Genomic DNA, 26,417 nt, shown 5'->3' on the forward strand with positions numbered 1-26,417 from the left:
ACACCGAGAAAGTTTTGGTACATCAGGTAGGAACACACAGTGATATTTCTCTTTGTAACAATATCCAAAGTCTGTTAATTCCAGTGTCGAGTCTGGCGATGACCGTCAAAGACAACAATGAAATATCCTGCGGCACGGTGGTGTAGTGGTTAGCGCTGTCGCCTCACAGCAAGAAGGTTCTGGGTTCAAGCCCAGCGGCTGGCGAGGGCCTTTCTGTGTGGAGTTTGCATGTTCTCCCCGTGTCCGCGTGGGTTTCCTCCGGGTGCTCCGGTTTCCCCCACAGTCCAAAGACATGCAGGTTAGGTTGACGTGGGGCGGCCTTGGGCTGAGGTGCCCTTGAGCGAGGTACCGAACCCCTGACTGCTCCCTGGGCGCTCTGGTGTGGCTGCCCACTGCTCTGGGTGTGTGTGTGTGTGTGTGTGTTCACTGCTTCAGATGGGTTAAATGCAGAGGATGAATTTCACTGTGCTTGAAGTGTGCAAGTGACAAATAAAGGTTTCTTCTTTCTTCTTCGAAATATCAGATTCTCTGCTCCTTCACCTGCTGTGTTTTTCATTTTATTTTAAATCTATATGTCAAAACCTATAGCAGCATGTCGAAGTCTTCTAATCCTGTTATACCAGAGTAATCTCCCAATGATTTAATTTTTATCTTAAACAACAGCATCTGGTACTTTTTATCCATTGTTTTTGTTTCAGCCAGGTACCGCCCAAACTAATAACTGCATCATCAGGCAATCAGGCACAAGGTACTACACCACTCTTACCGGAGCAGTTGAAGTGCCCTTGCTCAAGGGCACTTCAGCCAGTTTTGCTGGTCCAGGGAATCAAACCAGTGGTCTTTTGGTCCCAAAACTGCTTCTCTAACCATTAGGCCATGGCTTCATCCATTTGTAGTTATATTTATTATTGTGGAACTGCCATGAAACAAATTATTTCCTCTCATCGCTCAACATCAACTGAAGTTAATAACACCTACCAAGTTGCTCATGGGTTCTTTAGATTGAAATTTTTTTTCCAATAATGAGATGAGATGAGGGAGGCACGGTGGTGTAGTGGTTAGCGCTGTCGCCTCACAGCAAGAAGGTCCTGGGTTCGAGCCCCGGGGCCGGCGAGGGCCTTTCTGTGTGGAGTTTGCATGTTCTCCCCGTGTCCGCGTGGGTTTCCTCCGGGTGCTCCGGTTTCCCCCACAGTCCAAAGACATGCAGGTTAGGTTAACTGGTGACTCTAAATTGAGCGTAGGTGTGAATGTGAGTGTGAATGGTTGTCTGTGTCTATGTGTCAGCCCTGTGATGACCTGGCGACTTGTCCAGGGTGTACCCCGCCTTTCGCCCGTAGTCAGCTGGGATAGGCTCCAGCTTGCCTGTGACCCTGTAGAAGGATAAAGCGGCTAGAGATAATGAGATGAGATGTATTCCATAAATTGTGGACAGTCAACAAGAATCTGTTAGAATTTTGAAGAACCGTTGTTTAAAACCCTCTTAGGACATTTTTCAATGGAAAAAAAATGCAGCTTGTCATGTTTTTAATTAATTTATGAGATGGTGTAGATGATGAGATGGTAAAATAACCATATGTTTATACCCTATGTAGTGAGCATAAATAGTGAACAAATAGTGAGTAAATTCTGGCTTGTGATTTTATTTTCTTTTAAGCTTGAGTTCCTATGGAATCAATTTTGTGCCAAAATGTTCATACAATACTTTTGAAATATCAAACAAACGACAAATACAAATACAAAAAAAAGTCAATTTTTTTAGACTGGCAAACAAATTATTCGTGTAATCGTGCAAAATATCAGTCTATTACTCTTCAGAAACCTTTTATTTTTGTTCCGCGTCTTTCTCAGTTTTGTTTGACGGAATTTATTTTGGTTGCGATTCCAGCTTTCTCGTTTGCGCTCCCTGACTTTTTGCTTGCAGTTTTGGCACAAACTTCACGTGTGGGTGGGCTGTCCAGGAATGCATTCCCATTGGCTAACTTGTGTTTGACTGACAGCTACGCTCAGCCATTCCCTACTCGGATTCTGGCGGACTGTTTGACGAGTGACTGATCCATTGACGGTAAACAAGGATCGAGTGGACTTCAGTGGCGACTATGATATTGAATTTACACTTTGTTGAATTAATTCAATATCATAGTCGCCACTGAAGTCCACTCGATCCTTGTTTACCGTCAATGGATCGGTCACTCGTCAAACAGTCCGCCAGAATCCGAGTAGGGAATGGCTGAGCGTAGCTGTCAGTCAAACACAAGTTAGCCAATGGGAATGCGTTCCTGGACAGCCCACCCACACGTGAAGTTTGTGCCAAAACTGCAAGCAAAAAGTCAGGGAGCGCAAACGAGAAAGCTGGAATCGCAACCAAAATAAATTCCGTCAAACAAAACTGAGAAAGACGCGGAACAAAAATAAAAGGTTTCTGAAGAGTAATAGACTGATATTTTGCACGATTACACGAATAATTTGTTTGCCAGTCTAAAAAAATTGACTTTTTTTTTTTTGTATTTTGATTTGTCGTTTTTGTTTGATATTTCAAAAGTATTGTATGAACATTTGGGCACAAAATTGATTCCATAGAGTTCATTGTGTCTTTGGTAGGATTAAAAAAAAAAAAGCTCATTAATATTCAAACGCATACAAAAAGTTAACATTTAATGTTAAAAAAGGGGAAATATTTAAGTAAAAATATTTGTTTGTTAATTCAGTTCTTGTCTACAATGTTTACTTTTTATCAGAACTGTTTGATGGGTTCTTTGGGTGCTACGTTAGATAGAACTTTTTTGCAACATGTTTGCTCATTTGTTAAATGAATTATAGCTCCCACGAGTCCCAAAAATGTTGAGCAACTGACAAATACCCTTTCGAATAAATTAAAAAACAAAACTATTTTTGGAATACTAATATCAGCAGAGCTGAAGATGTTGAGCTTCTCATTGGGAGTGACAAAGTTTCATTGGACAGGATTAGAAATGAGAACATTAGAGGGACGGGACATGTAGGACGGCTTGGAGACAAAGTGAGATAAGAGAGGTGAGATTGAGACGGTTTGGACACGTACAGAGGAGAGATCCAGGGTATACTGGGAAAAGATGGGAAAAGAATGCTGGAGATGGAGTTGCCAGGTAGAAGGGAACGAACGAGGAAGAGCAAAGATGAGATCTATGGATGTGGTGAAGGAGGACATAAGGACGGTTGGTGTGACAGAAGAAGATACGGAGGACAGGAGGAGAGGGAGGGACATTATCTGCTGTGGTGACCTCTAACGGGAACAGCCGAAATGAACAGAACCACTTCAGAGCCTTAACATGGAAATCATATTGAACGCTCTTAGAAAAGGGGTTCTCGACAGGTTCTTTGGAAAGACAGGGGATTAAAGGTTCATAAGATCAGTCCTCTATGTTTCTGATAAAGTCTCTGTTGTTGAGTTTCCCACAGAACATGAAGGAATTCATACATCAAGTTCGGTTATACTGTTTTTCTCCATGAATGCTAAATGTTAAATGAGAGAATTTTAACGCATCAAAGAACGCATCACTTGTGGTTTTTTTCCCTTTCTTTTTTTAATCTCTAAAGCTGTTCGTGGTGATACTGTTACACTCTGAACCAGAAAGCTGGTTTTCATGCCGTCAGGGGTAACGTCCCTTTGAGAATCCGATCTCCTCTCTGGAGGCATCCAACAGCTTTCATGTTTCTGATAGGTGTTATGATGCTGTTATTACACTCCGAGGCAATCTGCCAGCCAGTTTCTCCAACCCACTGTGAGAGCACGGTCTCCAAATCGGGCTCTTTCTCTTTTTAAACACGACTGCATTCCATCCTTTTTGGAGCCACTTTATGTAGAATTACAGTAGCAGTCAAAAGTTTGGACACGCCTTCTATTTCAGTGTTTTTTTTCCTTTATTTTTATGAATTAAAAGACGTTTCTTCATGTCTTAAAGTCACGATGGATGTCGTTTCTCTTTTTTTAGTTGTTCGGTTCTTGGCATAATACTGTATGGATTACTACAGTTGTGGATGGAATAGGGCTATTTACTGTATTTTTATTATTAACTGTTTACTGCTTGATCTCAAACTCATTAAAGGAGAACTGAAGGCAAATTTTTTTATCAAAATTCTGTTTCTCTCATTTTATAAAATGTACAAATGCATTTCTGATCGCGGGCGGCACGGTGGTGTAGTGGTTAGCGCTGTCGCCTCACAGCAAGAAGGTCCGGGTTCGAGCCCCGTGGCCGGCGAGGGCCTTTCTGTGTGGAGTTTGCATGTTCTCCCCGTGTCCGTGTGGGTTTCCTCCGGGTGCTCCGGTTTCCCCCACAGTCCAAAGACATGCAGGTTAGGTTAACTGGTGACTCTAAATTGAGCGTAGGTGTGAATGTGAGTGTGAATGGTTGTCTGTGTCTATGTGTCAGCCCTGTGATGACCTGGCGACTTGTCCAGGGTGTACCCCGCCTTTCGCCCGTAGTCAGCTGGGATAGGCTCCAGCTCGCCTGCGACCCTGTAGAAGGATAAAGCGGCTAAAGATAATGAGAGAGACATTTTTGATCGCTATTTTGTCGCTGCTATAGCAAGTTATGAGTGTTTGAAATATGCTCTGTAATACATCAGTCCATATGTCAAAGCGACGGCCGTAAACGAGATTCGCTGAGACCTGTGCGAGACATCGTAAGATGGAAGTAAAACGTATAGCGGAAATCAAAGCGACCGACATCTGCCAACGTTGTCAAAAGACACGTGCGTCCTCTTTCGAATGCTGACATAATCAAGCCGGAAGTTTTCCCTGCACTGTAAAAAAAAAAAAAAGAATCCGTTGATTTTACGGAAAAATACTGGCAGCTGTGGTTGCCAGAATAATCCTGTTAAAAATACAGTGAAATATAAACAACATTACAGAATAACTTGTACATTTTACTGGGATTCCATGTACATAGCTGCCAACATTCCAAAATTGTAAATAGTATTACAAGGTTGGGGCGGCACGGTGGTGTAGTGGTTAGCGTTGTCGCCTCACAGCAAGAAGGTCCTGGGTTCGAGCCCCGTGGCCGGCGAGGGCCTTTCTGTGCGGAGTTTGCATGTTCTCCCCGTGTCCGCGTGGGTTTCCTCCGGGTGCTCCGGTTTCCCCCACAGTCCAAAGACATGCAGGTTAGGTTAACTGGTGACTCTAAATTGAGCGTAGGTGTGAATGTGAGTGTGAATGGTTGTCTGTGTCTATGTGTCAGCCCTGTGATGACCTGGCGACTTGTCCAGGGTGTACCCCGCCTTTCACCCGTAGTCAGCTGGGATAGGCTCCAGCTTGCCTGCGACCCTGTAGAACAGGATAAAGCGGCTAGAGATAATGAGATGAGATGAGTTTTACGAAATGTGCCGGAGAGCTTCTACTGACATTTTTTTATTTTTTTAACAGGGCAATGATGTAATTTTAACTATCACATTCTGTTTTAGTATTACAGTTTGTCTGCGTTTAAACTACAACAATTTGTAAATTCTACAAAAAAATTTACTGTTAAATTAACAGTGGTGTTTGGTTAGGAGTTTTACAGTATATTGATGTAAATTACACACTGCTTCATTGTTTTTGTATTTACAGTTTTTTTTTTATGTCATGATTTTACATAAATTCACTGTTAATTCTACGGACATTTTTTACAGCGTGTCCCTGAAATCGCTCCCTACTCACTGTATAGGGCGCTATATACTGTAGTGGGGACGCCATTTTGTAGTGCTGTCCGAAACCTTAGTGGGAAATGCGCTCAGTATAATATGTATTTATCACAAAAATACAGGTATGTATTTATTATTTTGAAAACCCACCAGCCGCCTGATCTGGCACGTTTTAATTGTGCGACAGTAATGACGTAAATACCAGCGCGACGGACTCGTCCTTATCCTGTCGTCTTTTCTTCTCTACTCTACGGTACGTTGGTTCAAAGTCGTATGGAATAATCTCCATGTCATGTACACGAGAGAGGCGGATGCATGTGCAGAAGGATACAGTTTAATAAAGTGCAGAATATATATACGGTACAGTGAGACAATATACTATACACAGGCAAACAATCCAGAACGGCAGGCTAGATCAAAAACGAGAATACAGGCAAAAGGGTCGGTCGAGGCGCAAACAGTACGTACATCAAAGGCTAAGCGAGGACAAGAACGCGAAACAGGCACAAGGATCAAGAAACAGGAAATCAAGACAACGGGTAGAAAGGCTCAGTAATGCGTACCGTAATACTTCGCGATGCAAATGCATCAGCACAGTCCTTAAATAGGCAAACACATCGTTCCTTAATTGAGCTCAGGTGCACCTTGTTCACGGTGCGCCCGCAGCCCGAGGCGCGCCTTCAGGTGCACACGCCACAGCGCGCAGGACTGACGCTCCATCACTGATGAAGCTGGCAAATCTTGAAATTGGAATGAAGTGGCGATCTGGCTGCTGTGTAAACAGTTTTCAAAATGGCGGCGCTGACACTTCACGTTTGAAGTCTCGCACAAGTCTCGTGAAGATCGCACGGATAAGCGACGCCTGTCGTGGACCAAACGAACTACGTTCAACATGGCTAAAAACCGAAAAGGCTGATAAGTGTAATATAATATGCCAATACGAGTCACGATATAAGGTTACTAAAACCGAAAACGCAATTGAATAACACGTTAATTAAGAAATAAAGCAAGTTTAAAAATGACTTTAGTTCCCCTTTAAAGTGCCATTCCACCATTGGATGTATTCTTTGGCATAAAATACAATATATTTTATGACAACATGACTAGACAGAGAAATCTTTTAGCTTCAAAATGATATATCAAACATAATTTTTTGACAACGACAAGTATATTAATTTTGCGACCAAAGTCACCTACCCTTTTAATTTCCGCGCAGTAGTGAAACGTGATGTCATCGGCAGGTTCCCCTTCTTGTGTACCACGTCACGTGTGACGTGGCACAGATTATCAGCAATGGCAGATAGAACGCGATTGTCAGCTTCGGAAAAGAAGCGAAGGAAAATAGCAAGTGATGACCAAAGGAGACGGTCAATGGTGAATATCGGCACAGCAATCGACAAGTGGAAATCGCGTTCTATCCGCCATTGCTGATAATCTGTGCCACGTCACACGTGACGTGGTACACAAGAAGGGGAACCTGCCGATGACATCACGTTTCACTACCGCGCGGAAATTAAAAGGGTAGGTGACTTTGGTCGCAAAATTAATATACTTGTCGTTGTCAAAAAAATATGTTTGATATATCATTTTGAAGCTAAAAGATTTCTCTGTCTAGTCATGTTGTCATAAAATGTATTGTATTTTATGCCAAAGAATACATCCAATGGTGGAATGGCACTTTAAGAAGGCAAGAAACTCGTCCACTAATTAATTACCTTTTGGCGAGGCACATCTGTTAATTGAAAAGCATTCCGGGTGATTCCCTCATGAAGCTGGTTCAGACAGACAGTGTTAACTGTTGGTTAATAACGTAATAATATTTACATGTCAGTTGGAGTGAATCAGGAAGGACTAATCACTGATCGCCATCGTTCCGTTTCCGGTTGAGCGTACGCTGTGCACATTTTGGCTGCCGCTCCTGACCAGATCTTTTTATTTTTATTTCCCCCCCCCCTTTGTTTTCCTTTTTGTGATTGTCTGTTCTTTGTTTGAATGTTTGTTTTGTTCGCTGGTTGTGGTGTAGCTCCGGACCCAGCTTTGGGTGTCGGTTCCTTTCGGGCCTTGGTCCGCCGTGGGTGATACCTGTGCTCCTCACTGTGGACTGCAGTGAGCTTGTTGCTCTTTTAACATCGGGGTTATTCAGCACGCTCTGTGCGGCGGTGTTCCAAGCGATGTCGCCCGGTGGCATCGCGGTGGTTGTGGGACATACCTTCGTGCACCTTTTGGTGGAACTGTGGGCAGCTACGCCACTGGAATTACATCCTGATCCTCTTTTGATGGACGTTTTTTTCCCCCTCTCTAATTGTAAAGCAACCTTGGGTGTGAGAGAGGCACTATATAAGTTGAACTTATTATTATTATTATTATTATTATTATTACTACCACCACCACCTCGCCCGGGACGGCGTCCACCAGGGGGCGAGGTATTGATTTCAGTGGGGTTTCTTTGCTTGTTTGTCTGTTTCTTTGGTTAATGATATTACGGGAAAACAGCTGGACCAATCTTCATGAAACTTTCAGGACAGATGGGCATTGGTCTCAAATAGAACCTCCAACATTTTGAGGGTCATCTGGTCAAGGTCACCAAAAAGGTCAAAATCGTTTTTTCGCGATATCTTGCTTCATATTCATTCAGCTGTGTTCTGATTGGCTGAGAACGGTACGGTGTGTTCTGATTTGGCTGAGAACAGGACGTTGTGCGAATGAGAATCAGAACCATGTTTATTGGCCAAGTATGTTCACACAGAAGGTCAAAATCAAGGTCAAGATCACCAAAAAGGTAAAAATTGTTTTTTCGCGATATCTTCCTTCATATTCATCATAAGTGCTACGGGGCGAGGTTTGTTTTGCCTGGGAACACATTATTATTATTATAATTACAACCCCGATTCCAAAAAAGTTGGGACAAAGTGCAAATTGTAAATAAAAACGAAATGCAATAATTTACAAATCTCAAAAACTGATATTGTATTCACAATAGAACATAGACAACATATCAAATGTCGAAAGTGAGACATTTTGAAATTTCATGCCAAATATTGGCTCATTTGAAATTTCATGACAGCAACACATCTCAAAAAAGTTGGTACAGGGGCAATAAGAGGCTGGAAAAGTTAAAGGTACAAAAACGGAACAGCTGGAGGACCAAATTGCAACTCATTAGGTCATTTGGCAATAGGTCATTAACATGACTGGGTATAAAAAGAGCATCTTGGAGTGGCAGCGGCTCTCAGAAGTAAAGATGGGAAGAGGATCACCAATCCCCCTAATTCTGCGCCGACAAATAGTGGAGCAATATCAGAAAGGAGTTCGACAGTGTAAAATTGCAAAGAGTTTGAACATATCATCATCTACAGTGCATAATATCATCAAAAGATTCAGAGAATCTGGAAGAATCTCTGTGCGTAAGGGTCAAGGCCGGAAAACCATACTGGGTGCCCGTGATCTTCGGGCCCTTAGACGGCACTGCATCACATACAGGCATGCTTCTGTATTGGAAATCACAAAATGGGCTCAGGAATATTTCCTGAGAACATTATCTGTGAACACAATTCACCGTGCCATCCGCCGTTGCCAGCTAAAACTCTATAGTTCAAAGAAGAAGCCGTATCTAAACATGATCCAGAAGCGCAGACGTCTTCTCTGGGCCAAGGCTCATTTAAAATGGACTGTGGCAAAGTGGAAAACTGTTCTGTGGTCAGACGAATCAAAATTTGAAGTTCTTTATGGAAATCAGGGACGCCGTGTCATTCGGACTAAAGAGGAGAAGGACGACCCAAGTTGTTATCAGTGCTCAGTTCAGAAGCCTGCATCTCTGATGGTATGGGGTTGCATTAGTGCGTGTGGCATGGGCAGCTTACACATCTGGAAAGACACCATCAATGCTGAAAGGTATATCCAGGTTCTAGAGCAACATATGCTCCCATCCAGACGACGTCTCTTTCAGGGAAGACCTTGCATTTTCCAACATGACAATGCCAAACCACATACTGCATCAATTACAGCATCATGGCTGCGTAGAAGAAGGGTCCGGGTACTGAACTGGCCAGCCTGCAGTCCAGATCTTTCACCCATAGAAAACATTTGGCGCATCATAAAACGGAAGCTACGACAAAAAAGTCCTAAGACAGTTGAGCAACTAGAATCCTACATTAGACAAGAATGAGTTAACATTCCTATCCCTAAACTTGAGCAACTTGTCTCCTCAGTCCCCAGACGTTTACAGACTGTTGTAAAGAGAAAAGGGGATGTCTCACAGTGGTAAACATGGCCTTGTCCCAACTTTTTTGAGATGTGTTGCTGTCATGAAATTTAAAATCACCTAATTTTTCTCTTTAAATGATACATTTTCTCAGTTTAACCATTTGATACGTCATCTATGTTCTATTCTGAATAAAATATGGAATTTTGAAACTTCCACATCATTGCATTCCATTTTTATTTACAATTTGTACTTTGTCCCAACTTTTTTGGAATCGGGGTTGTATTATTAATGACCAATCACTGGTCACAATTGTTCTTGTGAATGACTGACCACTAATCACCATTGTATGTACAGTAGTCCACTGTGTCTGATGACGACTATGAGATGTTTAGTATTTGTTTGCTCGCTTATGAGCTGCTTTAAAATTACTACCGCGCCTTATATAATATTTGACACCATCTGCCGGTGGCGTGATTTGTGTTGTCTCCTCCAATATTCCTCCCTTTTCTCCTCAACTTTGATTCTTTCACAATCTTTCTCCACTTGTATCCGTCTCTGGCTTTCTCTTCCCAGTTGTTCACGTCACAGTCTGTTCTTTTAAGGTGTTTTTGGGTTACATCTTTATATCACATGTTTTGACCCGTACATTCCTTTTCCGTTTGCAAAGTTCTCCATATCAGAGCTTTTCTGGTGCCTGCTTTCCTCCATTCTTACCACATGTCCTACCCATCATATGGTAGCTGTGAATCACCATTGTCACGAAATCCCCATCACTGGTCCCCATTGTTCCCAACAATTAATCACTGATCACCTCAGTTTGTCTCATTCGCACTCTTTTATGTTTTAAATTCTCTTCTTTGTGATATTTACAGTAATATAATTGAGTTATTCCAGAAGTGACGGTTTCCTTCGTGTCTATTTTCTGACTCTTGGCTACCGCTGCTTTATTTTGTCTGCGTTCTTGATGGAAGTTTTTATTTTGTAAATTCATAAATAGCTGCTCTGTGGTGTCGTTGCCAGAGATTTTTCTTTCTGTAACATAAATTATAATCTATTTTCTATTTCAAGCCTCCTTATTTTTTGTAAATAAATAAATGATCCTGACAAATCCACCACTCTGCAGATTCGCCTGTAACCGAGTCATGTGACATCATCTGGCAGCTTGGAGAGACTTTTTAGGCTTGTGTTACCATAGCTTCTTTTGCGTGAGAATGTTTGGCAACACTGTGCACGGATGGCGTGCCGAGTTTGTGTAAAGGCAGTCAGTGTGGAGTGAAGTGTAGAAGCAAACGCAGTATTTACAGCGAACCTGCAGAGGCTGTGAATGGAGGATAAAAACCAGCATGGGGATGAACGCTTTGTGCTGCTGTAGACGACAGAGTAGGAGGAGGAAAAAGAGAAGCGAGGAGGCGTTCGATGGCTTCCACCGGCTTCGGAGAGAAACGTGGGCATGTTCGGCTGTTCGGGGTTCCAGACCCACTGAGCGATCCAGATCCGGCGCGAAGCCTGCAGACTCGTTTACTGCCTCTCTATCCGCCTCTGCACTTCTCTCACCATGATAACCTTCTCCCCCTTTTCTCTCTTTCTCTCCCTCCTCTTGACTGTACCCTCTTTGTCCATATATACCCACATCTCGATCAAACACAGCTTGGGCCATGGAAATTGTTCCCTGCTGTTTCCATGGTAACTGAATCTCAGGCAGCACCTCCCTCCCGCTTTCCCGCCCTGCTTCTATCTCATTTTTTTTGTTAACATTAAAAAAAGAGCACGCAATTATTTTTTATTGACAAGAAAACAATTAACCACCCGTCCGAATAAGAAGAAAAAACTGATTTGGTTAGTTGCTGTCCTGGTGTGTGGAGAAGTTTACAGTGTTGAGTTGATCACGGCTGAAATCACAACCTTCAGAAAACTCACTTTTTCTCATGAAAGCCCTTTTGATTGATCTGCTGATCAGGCTCATCTGTCTGTCGTTTTTCCTTGACTTCTAATCTGTATGCTTTCTTTCCATTTGGACACCTGCCTGTGTTCTTTCTTTCTTTCTTTCTTTCTTTCTTTCTTTCTTTCATTTGGACACCTGCCTGTGTTCGTTCTTTCTTTCTTTCTTTCTTTCTTTCTTTCTTTCTTTCTTTCTTTCTTTCTTTCTTTCTTTCTTTCATTTGGACACCTGCCTGTGTTCTTTCTTTCTTTCTTTCTTTCTTTCTTTCTTTCTTTCTTTTGGACACCTGCCTGTGTTCTTTCTTTCTTTCTTTCTTTCTTTCTTTCTTTCTTTCTTTCTTTCTTTCTTCCATTTGGACACCTGCCTGTGTTCTTTCTTTCTTTCTTTCTTTCTTTCTTTCTTTCTTTCCATTTGGACACCTGCCTGTGTTCTTTCTTTCTTTCTTTCTTTCTTTCTTTCTTTCTTTCTTTCTTTCTTTCTTTCTTTCTTTCTTTCATTTGGACACCTGCCTGTGTTCTTTCTTTCTTTCTTTCTTTCTTTCTTTCTTTCTTTCTTTCTTTCTTTCTTTCTTTCATTTGGACACCTGCCTGTGTTCGTTCTTTCTTTCTTTCTTTCTTTCTTTCTTTCTTTCTTTCTTTCTTTCTTTCATTTGGACACCTGCCTGTGTTCTTTCTTTCTTTCTTTCTTTCTTTCTTTCTTTCTTTCTTTCTTTCTTTCTTTCTTTCTTCCATTTGGACACCTGCCTGTGTTCGTTCTTTCTTTCTTTCTTTCTTTCTTTCTTTCTTTCTTTCTTTCTTTCTTTCTTTCTTTCTTTCTTTCTTTCATTTGGACACCTGCCTGTGTTCTTTCTTTCTTTCTTTCTTTCTTTCTTTCTTTCTTTCTTTCTTTCTTTCTTTCTTTCTTTCTTTCTTTCTTTCTTCCATTTGGACACCTGCCTGTGTTCTTTCTTTCTTTCTTTCTTTCTTTCTTTCTTTCTTTCTTTCTTTCTTTCTTTCTTTCTTTCTTTCTTTCCATTTGGACACCTGCCTGTGTTCTTTCTTTCTTTCTTTCTTTCATTTGGACACCTGCCTGTGTTCTTTCTTTCTTTCTTTCTTTCTTTCTTTCTTTCTTTCTTTCTTTCTTTCTTTCTTTCATTTGGACACCTGCCTGTGTTCGTTCGTTCGTTCGTTCGTTCGTTCGTTCTTTCTTTCTTTCTTTCTTTCTTTCTTTCTTTCTTTCTTTCTTTCATTTGGACACCTGCCTGTGTTCTTTCTTTCTTTCTTTCTTTCTTTCTTTCTTTCTTTCTTTCTTTCTTCCATTTGGACACCTGCCTGTGTTCTTTCTTTCTTTCTTTCTTTCTTTCTTTCTTTCTTTCTTTCTTTCTTTCTTTCTTCCATTTGGACACCTGCCTGTGTTCTTTCTTTCTTTCTTTCTTTCTTTCTTTCTTTCTTTCTTTCTTTCTTTCTTTCTTTCTTTCTTTTGGACACCTGCCTGTGTTCTTTCTTTCTTTCTTTCTTTCTTTCTTTCTTTCTTTCTTTCCTTCCATTTGCACACCTGCCTGTTTTCTTTCTTTCTTTCTTTCTTTCTTTCTTTCTTTCTTTCTTTCTTTCTTTCTTTCTTTCTTTCCTTCCTTCCTTCCTTCCATTTGGACACCTGCCTGTTTCTTTCTTTCTTTCTTTCTTTCTTTCTTTCTTTCTTTCTTTCTTTCTTTCTTTCTTTCTTTCTTTCTTTCTTTCTTTCTTTCTTTCTTTCTTTCCATTTGGACACCTGCCTGTTCCTTCCTTCCTTCCATTTGGACACCTGCCTGAGTTCTTTTTCTTTTTTCTTTCCTTCCATTTGGACACCTGCCTTTTTTCTTTCTTTCTTCACTGAAGCTTCACAAGATATTTGTGATTAAATCAGTGATTAAATTAGACCCTTTAGAAGCTCACTATCCTGCCTGATGATGAATTTCCTGAAAGTGCTCCTAAATGTTATTTTTATAATGGCTTTTTCATCAGCGGTTTATTAAATCGTGTTTGCGAGTCACTTGTCCTCCGTTTTCTGCTGCAGCGTTTCAGTGTGAGACATTTTGACTCTGTATTCGGGGACACGCCTGGGTAATGGGCTGTGACAGGAAATGGATGGCTTCAAATGCTGCTCACTCTCTCTGTGGATGATAACAGCCTTCGCTAATTTGGTAATTAATCTGACGATATTAAACATCTGCAGACAGGAGAGCCAGTTACATTCAGAGTCCGGGCCAAAAATGGGGTTTTACGTTTGTTCTTTAAAACAGCTTCATATCGGAGTCGTGATTAAGTCTTTTGGGTCAGTGCTTGGATTTTTAAACCAGGGATTAAAACACATGTGGGCATGCTGATAGAGGACAAATCATCACCCGAGTGGTGTGACGCACGCAGGATCATATTGAAGTTGATTTTATATCTAGGGTTAAGGGTCGTGTAATCAGTATTCCAAGGCCTTAACCAGTGAACCAGCAGTTCCTAAAAGCACTTATCCATAACCCTTTTACATAATTGAGCAGGGTCACGTCCTGCCATATACACTGGGTCCTCTAGTAGTTCAAGGCCGAATGATTTGGAACTGCTTCCCAGATGAAATGTGGAGTGTGTGGTGGGAGATTATTCTCTCAGCTTCCTTCTGTTGTACAGTAGGTTCCTTCTTTCTAGGTTCTTGCTAAATCTGAAGAAAAAATGATCTCATTCTCTTAGTTGGTATGCAAACCATTTGCATCCCATTTGCATTATTGACAAACCTGAGCACTGGGACTCTTAGTTTGTTTTTATGTGATACAAGAAAGAGGAAAAACAGCGTATTTATCATCAGAACAAGAGTGTGATATTCACTTTGATCTCAGTATTCATCCTTATTTACAGCTATCTTCATTTTCTCTGATTTCCGGCACAAACGGGTGTGCATGTTATCTCAACCCGTTACCGTAAATGCCCGGTTCATGAAATACCACATCTACAATAGATGGAACTCCTCCATTAAATGATGAGCTCTGAGAGTTGTCTCATCTCTGGTAAAGAGCTTGAGAGCTATTTTTGAAGATGAAGATGGATGTCCCTTGAGCCTTTCACTGGAGTAGTGCACAAAAAGGAAATCTGATACACAACAGTAAGTTTATAGCCTCATAAGTTTAGCGCCACAAAAAAAAAGAAGTGATGAAAAATTGATTCATTACCAAAACGGTGAGCTCGGCTGTAGCAGGCAACTTTAAAAATATGAGCTGGCACAGGAACAGATGCTTCTCCGAGTTTTGTCCATGTGGAATAAGACTGATTGGTGAAGATCAAGGCGGCGTAAATTCAAGAAAAACGAAAAAGTTGTGCTTCTTTTTAATGAGCCTAAAATACACCCTTGTTGCACACCACCTTCAAATCAGTTTCGTTAAATCCAGCCTGGCTGTTTTTCTTCTGCTCCTTGCAACTTGTCCACGCCTAAATTTTGCTGCATTATGCTGATGTTATTTGTGTCCTGAGGCCACTGTCAGAGCTCAGATGTCCAGCTGTGATTGGATTAGACTGATTCGGAAAGGTGTGAGACGTTCAATTTAAGTGATGGACATCCATGTGAGGAGACAAGAGAAAATTAAAGGGGATGTCTGTGAAGGGCTTTACAAGTATGGATATGTCTGGCCTGATTTAATGGACCAGGAGAGTGTTTGTGAATCCTGGAGACGCATGTGGATTAAAATAAAATACAATTTTTTTTGGTTGTTGTTTTTTAAATGACATGAGTGGAAATATTATTTTAAAAATTCATTTTTCACATTTTTCATTCTTTAATTTTTTTCATATAAAGAAGACTAGAGCAGCTGCTACAATTATCGACAGCTTAACGATCTTTTGGCTGTTGCAAAAGTAGAAAAGACTTTCAATACATAAATTGTGCATGAATAGTTACTCAGTCTTCCATTGGAAAAAAATTAGTTGATTCCCGATTACTTAGCGTATCAGATCACGTGACACCATTCCACAGTTATCGACACCTTTGTCCACAGTTATCAACACCGTTTCACAGTTATTGACACCTTTGTCCACAGTTATCGACACCATTCCACAATTGACACCTTTGTCCAGTTATCAACACCGTTCCACAGTTATCAACACCGTTCCACAATTATTGACACCTTTTGTCCACAGTTATCGACACGGTTCCACAATTATCAACATCCAGATGATTATTTATAAAAATCAGTATGTGGTATTAACAAAACATAGTTTTTATTTAAAATTTGTTTTACATAGACTTGTATTTAGTCCAAAATATCTTATATCGATGTTGGTGTTTATGTAAATGAGGAAGTAATTCTAATGTTTGTAAACAAATGAACTGATGATGTTTAACCTGCGTCAGAAAATCTTTTCGTTCCACTTTCTACCCGCTTTCTAAGTATTTTCATAGATCATGTTTTGCTCATCATTCATTGTTGTTTGTATTAATTTCTAGTTTTGTAGTTTACCAATAAATGTCAACGGGCAATTGACATTGTAACCACATGAAAATCCAGGTCAAAGGTCGATATATATATATATATATTTTTTAGATTTTAAGTTTACATCGAAAAATATAAAATGTCTACTGATATTGTAATATGTGGTAGATATTCACAACAAACTGCAAAAAAAAATTCTGAATGGAGTAAAAAAATCTGAATATTTCAAGCATGTAATTTTTTTATATGCTAAAAATTTAATTCTGGTCTAATTGCAATTGGATTCCAAATACTCTATAAACATTCCATTCTGTTATGAATCAGGAAAAAAAATATTATAAATCACAGCACTTTTATTTTTTAAAGTACTTCATCTACTTCAACAATGTTACACAAAGATCGATCCATAACAGTTGTAAATGTCACTTAATTCCACAGGGTGTCGTTAATGGTGGACACCGGTGAAAGTGATCACTATTATCACGTGACTTCTCAAACGCGCGTTCGGATACAAAATGTCGACTGTCAAATGAAAGAGTCAGAAACAAAGTAGGTTTCGACAAGGAGATCATGAAAAATTGGTGAATTTGATCAGTAAAAACATGTCCATGATCTTTACACCATGCTTACCTGCGATGATAACATCCGGGTTTTCCGAAAAATTGCTGATCGTGCTAAAAAAATTCCATCTTCGGTAACGAGCTGCGTCATCAGACAACAGGGTCAAAGGGCGAGGCGGGTCTTCCGGTTGATTTAATTAACCAATAATAACTGTTGGAACTGAAACTCACCATTTGTAAAATTGCTTTTTATTGGTAAATCTGAAAAGGTGTCGATAATTATAGACTGTTGATAACTGTAGCCACCGCTCTACAGTGGTGCTTGAAAGTTTGTGAACCCTTTAGAATTTTCTATATTTCTGCATAAATATGACCTAAAACATCATCAGATTTTCACACAAATCGTAAAAGTAGATAAAGAGAACCCAGTTAAACAAATGAAACAAAAATATTATATGTGGTCATTTATTTATTGAGGAAAATGATCCAATATTACATATCTGTGAGTGGCAAAAGTATGTGAACCTAGGATTAGCAGTTAATTTGAAGGTGAAATTAAAGTCAGGTGTTTTCAATCAATGGGACGACAATCAGGTGTGAGTGGGCACCCTGTTTTATTTAAAGAACAGGGATCTATCAAAGTCTGATCTTCACAACACATGTTTGTGGAAGTGTATCATGGCACGAACAAAGGAGATTTCTGAGGAGCTCAGAAAAAGCGTTGTTGATGCTCATCAGGCTGGAAAAGGTTACAAAACCATCTCTAAAGAGTTTGGACTCCACCAATCCACAGTCAGACAGATTGTGTACAAATGGAGGAAATTCAAGTCCATTGTTCCCCTCCCCAGGAGTGGTCAACCAACAAAGATCACTCCAAGAGCAAGGCGTGTAATAGTCGGTGAGGTCACAAAGGACCCCACCGAAATTTCTAAGCAACTGAAGGCCTCTCTCACATTGGCTAATGTTAATGTTCATGAGTCCACTATCAGGAGAGCACTGAACAACAATGGTGTGCATGGCAGGGTTGCAAGGAGAAAGCCACTGCTCTCCAAAAAGAACATTGCTGCTCGTCTGCAGTTTGCTAAAGATTACGTGGACAAGCCAGAAGGCTATTGGAAAAATGTTTTGTGGACGGATGAGACCAAAATAGAACTTTTTGGTTTAAATGAGAAGCGTTATGTTTGGAGAAAGGAAAACACTGCATTCCAGCATAAGAACCTTATCCCATCTGTGAAACATGGTGGTGGTAGTAAGTTTGATGGTGGTAGTTTGTTTGGGCCTGTTTTGCTGCATCTGGGCCAGGACGGCTTGCCATCATTGATGGAACAATGAATTCTGAATTATACCAGCGAATTCTAAAGGAAAATGTCAGGACATCTGTCCATGAACTGAATCTCAAGAGAAGGTGGGTCATGCAGCAAGACAACGACCCTAAGCACACAAGGCGTTCTACCAAAGAATGGTTAAAGAAGAATAAAGTTAATGTTTTGGAATGGCCAAGTCAAAGTCGTGACCTTAATCCAATGGAAATGTTGTGGAAGGACCAGAAGCAAGCAGTTCATGTGAAGAAACCCACCAACATCCCAGAGTTGAAGCTGTTCTGTACGGAGGAACGGGCTAAAATTCCTCCAAGCCGGTGTGCAGGACTGATCAACAGTTAGCGGAAACGTTTAGTTGCAGTTATTGCTGCACAAGGGGGTCACACCAGATACTGAAAGCAAAGGTTCACATACTTTTGCCACTCACAGATATGTAATATTGGATCATTTTGCTCAATAAATAAATGACCAAGTATAATATTTTTGTCTCATTTGTTTTATCTACTTTTAGGACTTGTGTGAAAATCTGATGATATTTTAGGTCATATTTATGCAGAAATATAGAAAATTCTAAAGGGTTCACAAACTTTCAAATACAACTGTATATGTTTGGACTATAGTTTCGAAAAATGGACAATAATTCTAGAAATGTCTATTAACACTTAGTATGATTTCATATGCAGCGTTCAGTACATTTGAATGGAACCCTGGTGTGTTCTCCCCTTGGCATGGTTCTTTAGGCAGGTGAGAACCCAGTCGTCACACTCTGTGTGGACCAAAAATAACGTGCGAGGCCATCTGAGGTGGTGTTTACATTAGACCGTATCCGTATCGTTTTCGTTGCGGATGCACTGTCCGTGCACTTTAAAACGCCGGGAAACGACTCCACAGGCGGAACAATTTGAATCCGCCAGGGCCCACGTATTCAACCCAGTACGTATCTGATCCGGTGCTGTGTAAACATTGAGGAACGAGGATACGCAGTGCTGAGCTCTAGCTGACGTCGTCATTGGACTGGCATACTTCATTTTTTACAACGACATTTCATATTTACTTCAGTTTTAAACAAAGACATATTTCAAATGTGTACCTTTTGACATCTCCTTCGCGTGAGGGAAGCCTTTCCCACTTGCTCGGGCATCCTCTGGCGAGGGGTAGTGGTCCAAAAATGGCCCAGTATGTCCCCATATTTTGTTTGGACACTTTCCCAGTCCACACCCTGAGCCGACACCGTTGTTTTATAATCCAATGTTACCAGTGTTGCCAGATTGGGATTTTTACCACCCAGTTGGGCGGTTTCAAGTGCATTTTGGTGGGTTTTGAACATATTTTGGGCTGGAAAACTTCAGCAGTATCTGGCAACAGATACTGCTGACGTTTTCCATCCCAAAATATGTTCAAAACCCACCAAAAAATGCACTTGAAACCGCCCAACTGGGCGGGAAAAATCCCAATCTGGCAACACTGAATGTTACATTTAGTAACAATTGGACCTCGTCGTCCGTCCATGAAAAAATGGTCTTTAGGCTTGCCAGCCTTCCACTTGCAAGTGGTGAGTGACTTGCGCATGCCCGATATGCACTGGGATCATGTGACGTGCCGTCTAATTAGTCATGCGATTAGCGTATCCGTGTATTGGCGTTGCTGTGTGCACGGGGAACGGTTTTGTTGCGGGCACAGAAATTTTGTGTGTGTACGCGAATCGTTTTAAAAACGTTAATCTGATGATCCGCTGATTCGAAATAATGTAAACAGGGCCTGAGTCAGATGGTCTCTGTCCATTTCTAATTGAACTCCAGCAGTGACAAAGGGATCTGATGCCGAACTGACTCAACTCCAGGAAGTGAACCAATCATGCTCGGACTGAAGAAATGTGATTTGTTCTAGAGATTTGGTCTGACAAAGAAAAAGAGAAAATAGACGCTGGGTTTGTTAAACATTTTAAAGTCCTTTTTTTTTTTAACTGGCAATTATCAGTAATTTATCGCAGTTTGGCTCTGCATTCTCCATGCTTGTATGATTTTTGTGCTTTTTATGTACAAAGTTTTGTCGCAGCATTTCTGATTAGTAAATGAAAGTTTTGTGTACGTTCTCTGCCCTACTTCACCCTCAGCTAACATTTTCTTGCTTTTTTTTTTTGGTTCTTGCTTATTGAACTGTAACCAAACCTCCCTAGTGTCCTTCAAGTTTTTTTTTTTTTTTTCGAATTGACCAATACTGACATCCTCTCAAAAATAATTTGTGGATTTGATGAGATGTGCTTGACAGCATGTACAATTATTATGGAAATTGCATTCATAACAGTTCAATTTGTTTGGATATACTACAGTCAGTGCAGCATCAATATCAATTCAGGCGAAAAGCCGTTGGAGAAATCTTGATGCGTTTACAAAGAAGAAGAAGCCTTTATTTGTCACATGTGCAATCAAGCACAGTGAAATTCCTCCTCTGCATTTAACCCGTCTGAAGCAGTGAGCATTGAGCGCACACACACATACCCAGAGACGTGGGCAGCTATGCTACAGCACCCGGGGAGCAGTCAGGGGTTCGGTGCCTTGCTCAAGGGCGCTTCAGCCATGATACAGAGGGAAGGGAAAGTCCTGTTCATTCACTCAACTCCCCTCACCTTTTTTCTGCTGGTTCCGGGAATTGAACTAGCGACCCTAGATAAAGATATAGCCATAGTTTTGCCATTTTTCTGGCTTCAGTGGAAAAATTCTGGATGAAAATCTGACAAGGTTCATCTTGATGTGTTTGTAGGGTAAAGAGAAGAAGAAAAAATGACCACCGAGAAGGGTCCTGAGTCGGAGGTGAAGAAGGCAGCGGAGGAACCGTCTCAACAGAAGGCATCTGCAGGCAACATATCCGAGTCGTCTTCAGACGGCAAAATGGCCAAACAGGTGCAAAACTCAGTATTTTTTGATTGATTGATTGATTGATTGATTACTTTATTCTGAACAATAAAGAAGAAAGATATAAAAATAAAAATTTAAATAAAAAATACAATAATCAAAACATCGTCATAAACAAACAGAATAGCGTAGCCACAAGGCAATAACATAACAATGTTCAGAAAGGATTAGGAAGAAGTAATAACTTATCCAATCCTATACCACCGCTAATCAAACGTCACTTTCCGCCATAATAAACTATATATACAAAAGAAAACAAAAGCAACAAACAAAAAAGAAAACATACCAAAACATACCGACATGGTATAATATCGACCAAATCAAATCATATATACAGATACTTATGTTATGCATATATACACACATACAATACATATATACAGTACATACATATACACATACAGTGGTGCTTGAAAGTTTGTGAACCCGTTAGAATTTTCTATATTTCTGCATAAATATGACCTAAAACATCATCAGATTTTCACACAAGTCCTAAAAGTAGATTAAGAGAACCCAGTTAAACAAATGAGACAAAAATATAATACTTGGTCATTTATTTATTGAGGAAAATGATCCAATATTACATATCTGTGAGTGGCAAAAGTATGTGAACCTTTGCTTTCAGTATCTGGTGTGACCCCCTTGTGCAGCAATAACTGCAACTAAACATTTCCGGTAACTGTTGATCAGTCCTGCACACCGGCTTGGAGGAACTTTAGCCCGTTCCTCCATACAGAACAGCTTCAACTCTGGGATGTTGGTGGGTTTCCTCACATGAACTGCTCACTTCAGGTCCTACCACAACATTTCCATTGGATTAAGGTCAGGACTTTGACTTGGCCATTCCAAAACATTAACTTTATTCTTCTTTAAGCATTCTTTGGTAGAACGACTTGTGTGCTTAGGGTCGTTGGCTTGCTGCATGACCCACCTTCTCTTGAGATTCAGTTCATGGACAGATGTCCTGACATTTTCCTTTAGAATTCACTGGTATAATTCAGAATTCATTGTTCCATCAATGATGGCAAGCTGTCCTGGCCCAGATGCAGCAAAATAGGCCCAAACCACGATACTACCACCACCATGTTTCACAGATGGGATAAGGTTCTTATGCTGGAATGCAGTGTTTTCCTTTCTCCAAACATGATGCTTCTCATTTAAACCAAAAAGTTCTATTTTGGTCTCATCCATCCACAAAATATTTTTCCAATAGCCTTCTGGCTTGTCCACGTGATCTTTAGCAAACTGCAGACAAGCAGCAATGTTGTTTTTAGAGAGCAGTGGCTTTCTCCTTGCAACCCTGCCATGCACACCATTGTTGTTCGGTCTTATCCTGATGCTGGACTCATGAACATTAACATTAACCAATGTGAGAGAGGTCTTCAGTTGCTTAGAAGTTACCCTGGGGTCCTTTATGACCTGGCCGACTATTACATGCCTTGCTCTTGGAGTGATCTTTGTTGGTTGACCACTCTTGGGGAGGGGAACAATGGTCTTGAATTTCCTCCATTTGTACCATCTGTCTGACTGTGGATTGGTGGAGTCCAAACTCTTTAGAGATGGTTTTGTAACCTTTTCCAGCCTGATGAACATCAACAACACTTTTTCTGAGGTCCTCAGAAATCTCCTTTGTTCGTGCCATGATCTACTTCCACAAATGTGTGTTGTGAAGATCAGACTTTGATAGATCCCTGTTCTTTAAATAAAACAGGGTGCCCACTCACACCTGATTGTCATCCCACTTATTGAAAACACCTGACTCTAATTTCACCTTCAAATTAACTGCTAATCCTAGAGGTTCACATACTTTTGCCACTCACAGATCTGTAATATTGGATGATTTTTCTCAATAAATAAATGACCAAGTATAATATTTTTGTCTCATTTGTTTAACTGGGTTCTCTTTATCTATTTTTAGGACGTGTGTGAAAATCTGATGTTATTTTAGGTCATATTTATGCAGAAATATAGAAAATTCTAAAGGGTTCACAAACTTTCAAGCACCACTGTACCTATAACTATACACTAAATACAAGAAGACCAGTCACAGACTTACTCTCAATTTCATCATCACCTATATAGTCTGCCTGTCTTCATTCTCATATATTTTTATTTACATGTTTTTATATAATTTTTTAAACAGTTTTATGTTGGTGCTATTTTTGAGTTCATTTTCCAGACCATTCCACAATTTCACCCCACAGACTGTTATGCACATACTTTTCAGAGTTGTTCTAACATTTACTCTCTTAAAATTCATTTCCCCTCTCAGGTTATACCCACCCTGCCTTTCCATAAACGTATTTTGTACCTCACCCGGAAGAAGGTTATGTCTTGCTTTATACATAATTTGTGCAGTCTTGTGTTTAACCAGATCCGTGAATTTCAGAGTGTGTGTTTTTACGAATAATGCGTTTGTATGCTCAAGATATCCCGTATTATTGACAATTCTTATTGCTCTTTTTTGTAATGTGCATAACGGCTGCAGGTTAGATTTGTAGGTATTACCCCATATCTCCACACAGTAGCTCAGATATGGAAGTATGCGTGCATTATACAGAGTATGTAGTGATTTATAGTCCAGAATGTGTCTTGATTTCCCCAAAATTGCAGTAATCTTTGCTATTTTTGTTTTAACATGATTAATATGCGGTTTCCAGCAGACTTTATGATCAACAATCACACCCAGAAATTTTATTTCATAAACTCTTTCTATGGTTATGTTGTCAATTTTCAATTCAACTTGAGGGTTCGACTTATATTTTCCAAATAACATAATCTTTGTTTTACTCAAATTCAATGACAATTTGTTTACATTAAACCACCTTTTTAATTTATTCATTTCGGTTGTGATTGTTTCCATAAGCTGCTGTGCATTGTCCCCGGCGCAAAAGATGTTTGTATCATCAGCAAATAAAATGCATTTCATTATACATGATACATTACATAAATCATTAATGTACAATATAAACAGTTTAGGACCTAAGACAGACCCTTGCGGTACTCCACATGTTATGGGCAAATAATCAGATGTGTGATCTCCAATTTTTACAAATTGTTGCCTGTTACTTAAGTAGCTCCTCACCCAGTCCAAACCAACCCCTCTGATACCATACCTCTCTAATTTTTTGAATAGAATGTCGTGATTTATTGTGTCAAATGCTTTCTTTAGATCTATGAAAATTCCCATAACATGTTTTTTATTGTCTATACCATTTGTGATTTTCTCAATAAGTTCCATTAATGCCAGGGTTGTTGATCTGTCTTTCCGGAATCCGTATTGACTGTTTTGGAAGGCTAGTTAGAAAATGTCCAAAAAAATGTGACAAGTTAATAATAACAATGTCAGTGCTTGAGTGTTCTACAACCCCGATTCCAAAAAAGTTGGGACAAAGTACAAATTGTAAATAAAAATGGAATGCAATAATTTACAAATCTCAAAAACTGATATTGTATTCACAATAGAACATAGACAACATATCAAATGTTGAAAATGAGACATTTTGAAATTTCATGCCAAATATTGGCTCATTTGAAATTTCATGACAGCAACACATCTCAAAAAAGTTGGGACAGGGGCAATAAGAGGCTGGAAAAGTTAAAGGTACAAAAAAGGAACAGCTGGAGGACCAAATTGCAACTCATTAGGTCAATTGGCAATAGGTCATTCACATGACTGGGTATAAAAAGAGCATAGTGGAGTGGCAGCGGCTCTCAGAAGTAAAGATGGGAAGAGGATCACCAATCCCCCTAATTCTGCACCGACAAATAGTGGAGCAGCATCAGAAAGGAGTTCAACAGTGTAAAATTGCAAAGAGTTTGAACATATCATCATCTACAGTGCATAATATCATCAAAAGATTCAGAGAATCTGGAAGAATCTCTGTGCGTAAGGGTCAAGGCCGGAAAACCATACTGGGTGCCCGTGATCTTTGGGCCCTTAGAAGGCACTGCATCACATACAGGCATGCTTCTGTATTGGAAATCACAAAATGGGCTCAGGAATATTTCCAGAGAACATTATCTGTGAACACAATTCACCATGCCATCCGCTGTTGCCAGCTAAAACTCTATAGTTCAAAGAAGAAGCCGTATCTAAACATGATCCAGAAGCGCAGACGTCTTCTCTGGGCCAAGACTCATTTAAAATGGACTGTGGCAAAGTGGAAAACTGTTTTGTGGTCAAACGAATCAAAATTTGAAGTTCTTTATGGAAATCAGGGATGCCGTGTCATTCGGACTAAAGAGGAGAAGGATGGCCCAAGTTGTTGTCAGCGCACAGTTCAGAAGCCTGCATCTCTGATAGTATGGGGTTGCATTAGCGCGTGTGGCATGGGCAGCTTACACATCTGGAAAGACACCATCAATGCTGAAAGGTATATCCAGGTTCTAGAGCAACATATGCTCCCATCCAGATGACGTCTCTTTCAGGAAAGACCTTGCATTTTCCAACATGACAATGCCAAACCACATACTGCATCAATTACAGCATCATGGCTGCGTAGAAGAAGGGTCCGGGTACTGAACTGGCCAGCCTGCAGTCCAGATCTTTCACCCATAGAAAACATTTGGCACATCATAAAATGGAAGATACAACAAAAAAGACCTAAGACAGCTGAGCAACTAGAATCCTACATTAGACAAGAATGGGTTAATATTCCTATCCCTAAACTTGAGCAACTTGTCTCCTCAGTCCCCAGATGTTTACAGACTGTTGTAAAGAGAAAAGGGGATGTCTCACAGTGGTAAACATGGCCTTGTCCCAACTTTTTTGAGATGTGTTGTTGTCATGAAATTTAAAATCACCTAATTTTTCTCTTTAAATGATACATTTTCTCAGTTTAAGCATTTGATATGTCATCTATGTTCTATTCTGAATAAAATATGGAATTTTGAAACTTCCACATCATTGCATTCCATTTTTATTTACAATTTGTACTTTGTCCCAACTTTTTTGGAATCAGGGTTGTACCTTCCTAAACAGGTTTTGAAGGGTTCCTTTAATGGTTCCCACAGAAGAACAAATCAAAGAACCTTTTAGGGTCCAATATGGAACCTGTTTTTTTTTTTTTTCCAGTACAAAGATGTTTTACTGCCATTAAGTTTGATTTTTTTATTTTATTTTACACATACAACTTCCTGATTTACTTCCTGATTTCCAGGACCAAGATGGCAAACGTCCAGATGATCACAAAGATCCAGATGATGAATCAGAACTAACAACACCAGGCAAAAGCCCCAAATCGCCACAGAAGTCATCCAAGCGTTTGAAGACTGTCCCCTTCAAGGTGACTCTCCTGGACAGCTCTGATTATGAAGCTGGTATTGAGGTAAGACTAGATATCTCATTACTGTAATCCTGGAACAGGTCGTAAATCTACTGCAGTTATGTTTATATCTTGTGT

The 26,417-nt window shown here is 40.1% G+C and overlaps 1 protein-coding gene across 8 annotated transcripts in view; it reads left to right on the plus strand.

The window, feature by feature from the left end:
- LOC132874264 (protein 4.1-like) overlaps positions 1-26,417 on the plus strand; it is a 274,967-nt gene that overhangs the window by 137,286 nt on the left and 111,264 nt on the right. For all 8 annotated transcript variants that reach the window (XM_060910284.1, XM_060910285.1, XM_060910283.1 and 5 more), the window contains 2 exons: positions 20,861-21,000; positions 26,175-26,342. In XM_060910284.1, the coding sequence (XP_060766267.1) occupies positions 20,881-21,000; positions 26,175-26,342 (288 nt within the window). In that variant the 5' untranslated portion in view covers positions 20,861-20,880. The remainder of the gene's footprint in view (positions 1-20,860; positions 21,001-26,174; positions 26,343-26,417) is intronic.

Source organism: Neoarius graeffei, chromosome 26 (assembly GCF_027579695.1).
Source record: "Neoarius graeffei isolate fNeoGra1 chromosome 26, fNeoGra1.pri, whole genome shotgun sequence".
NCBI classification, from domain to species: domain Eukaryota; kingdom Metazoa; phylum Chordata; class Actinopteri; order Siluriformes; family Ariidae; genus Neoarius; species Neoarius graeffei.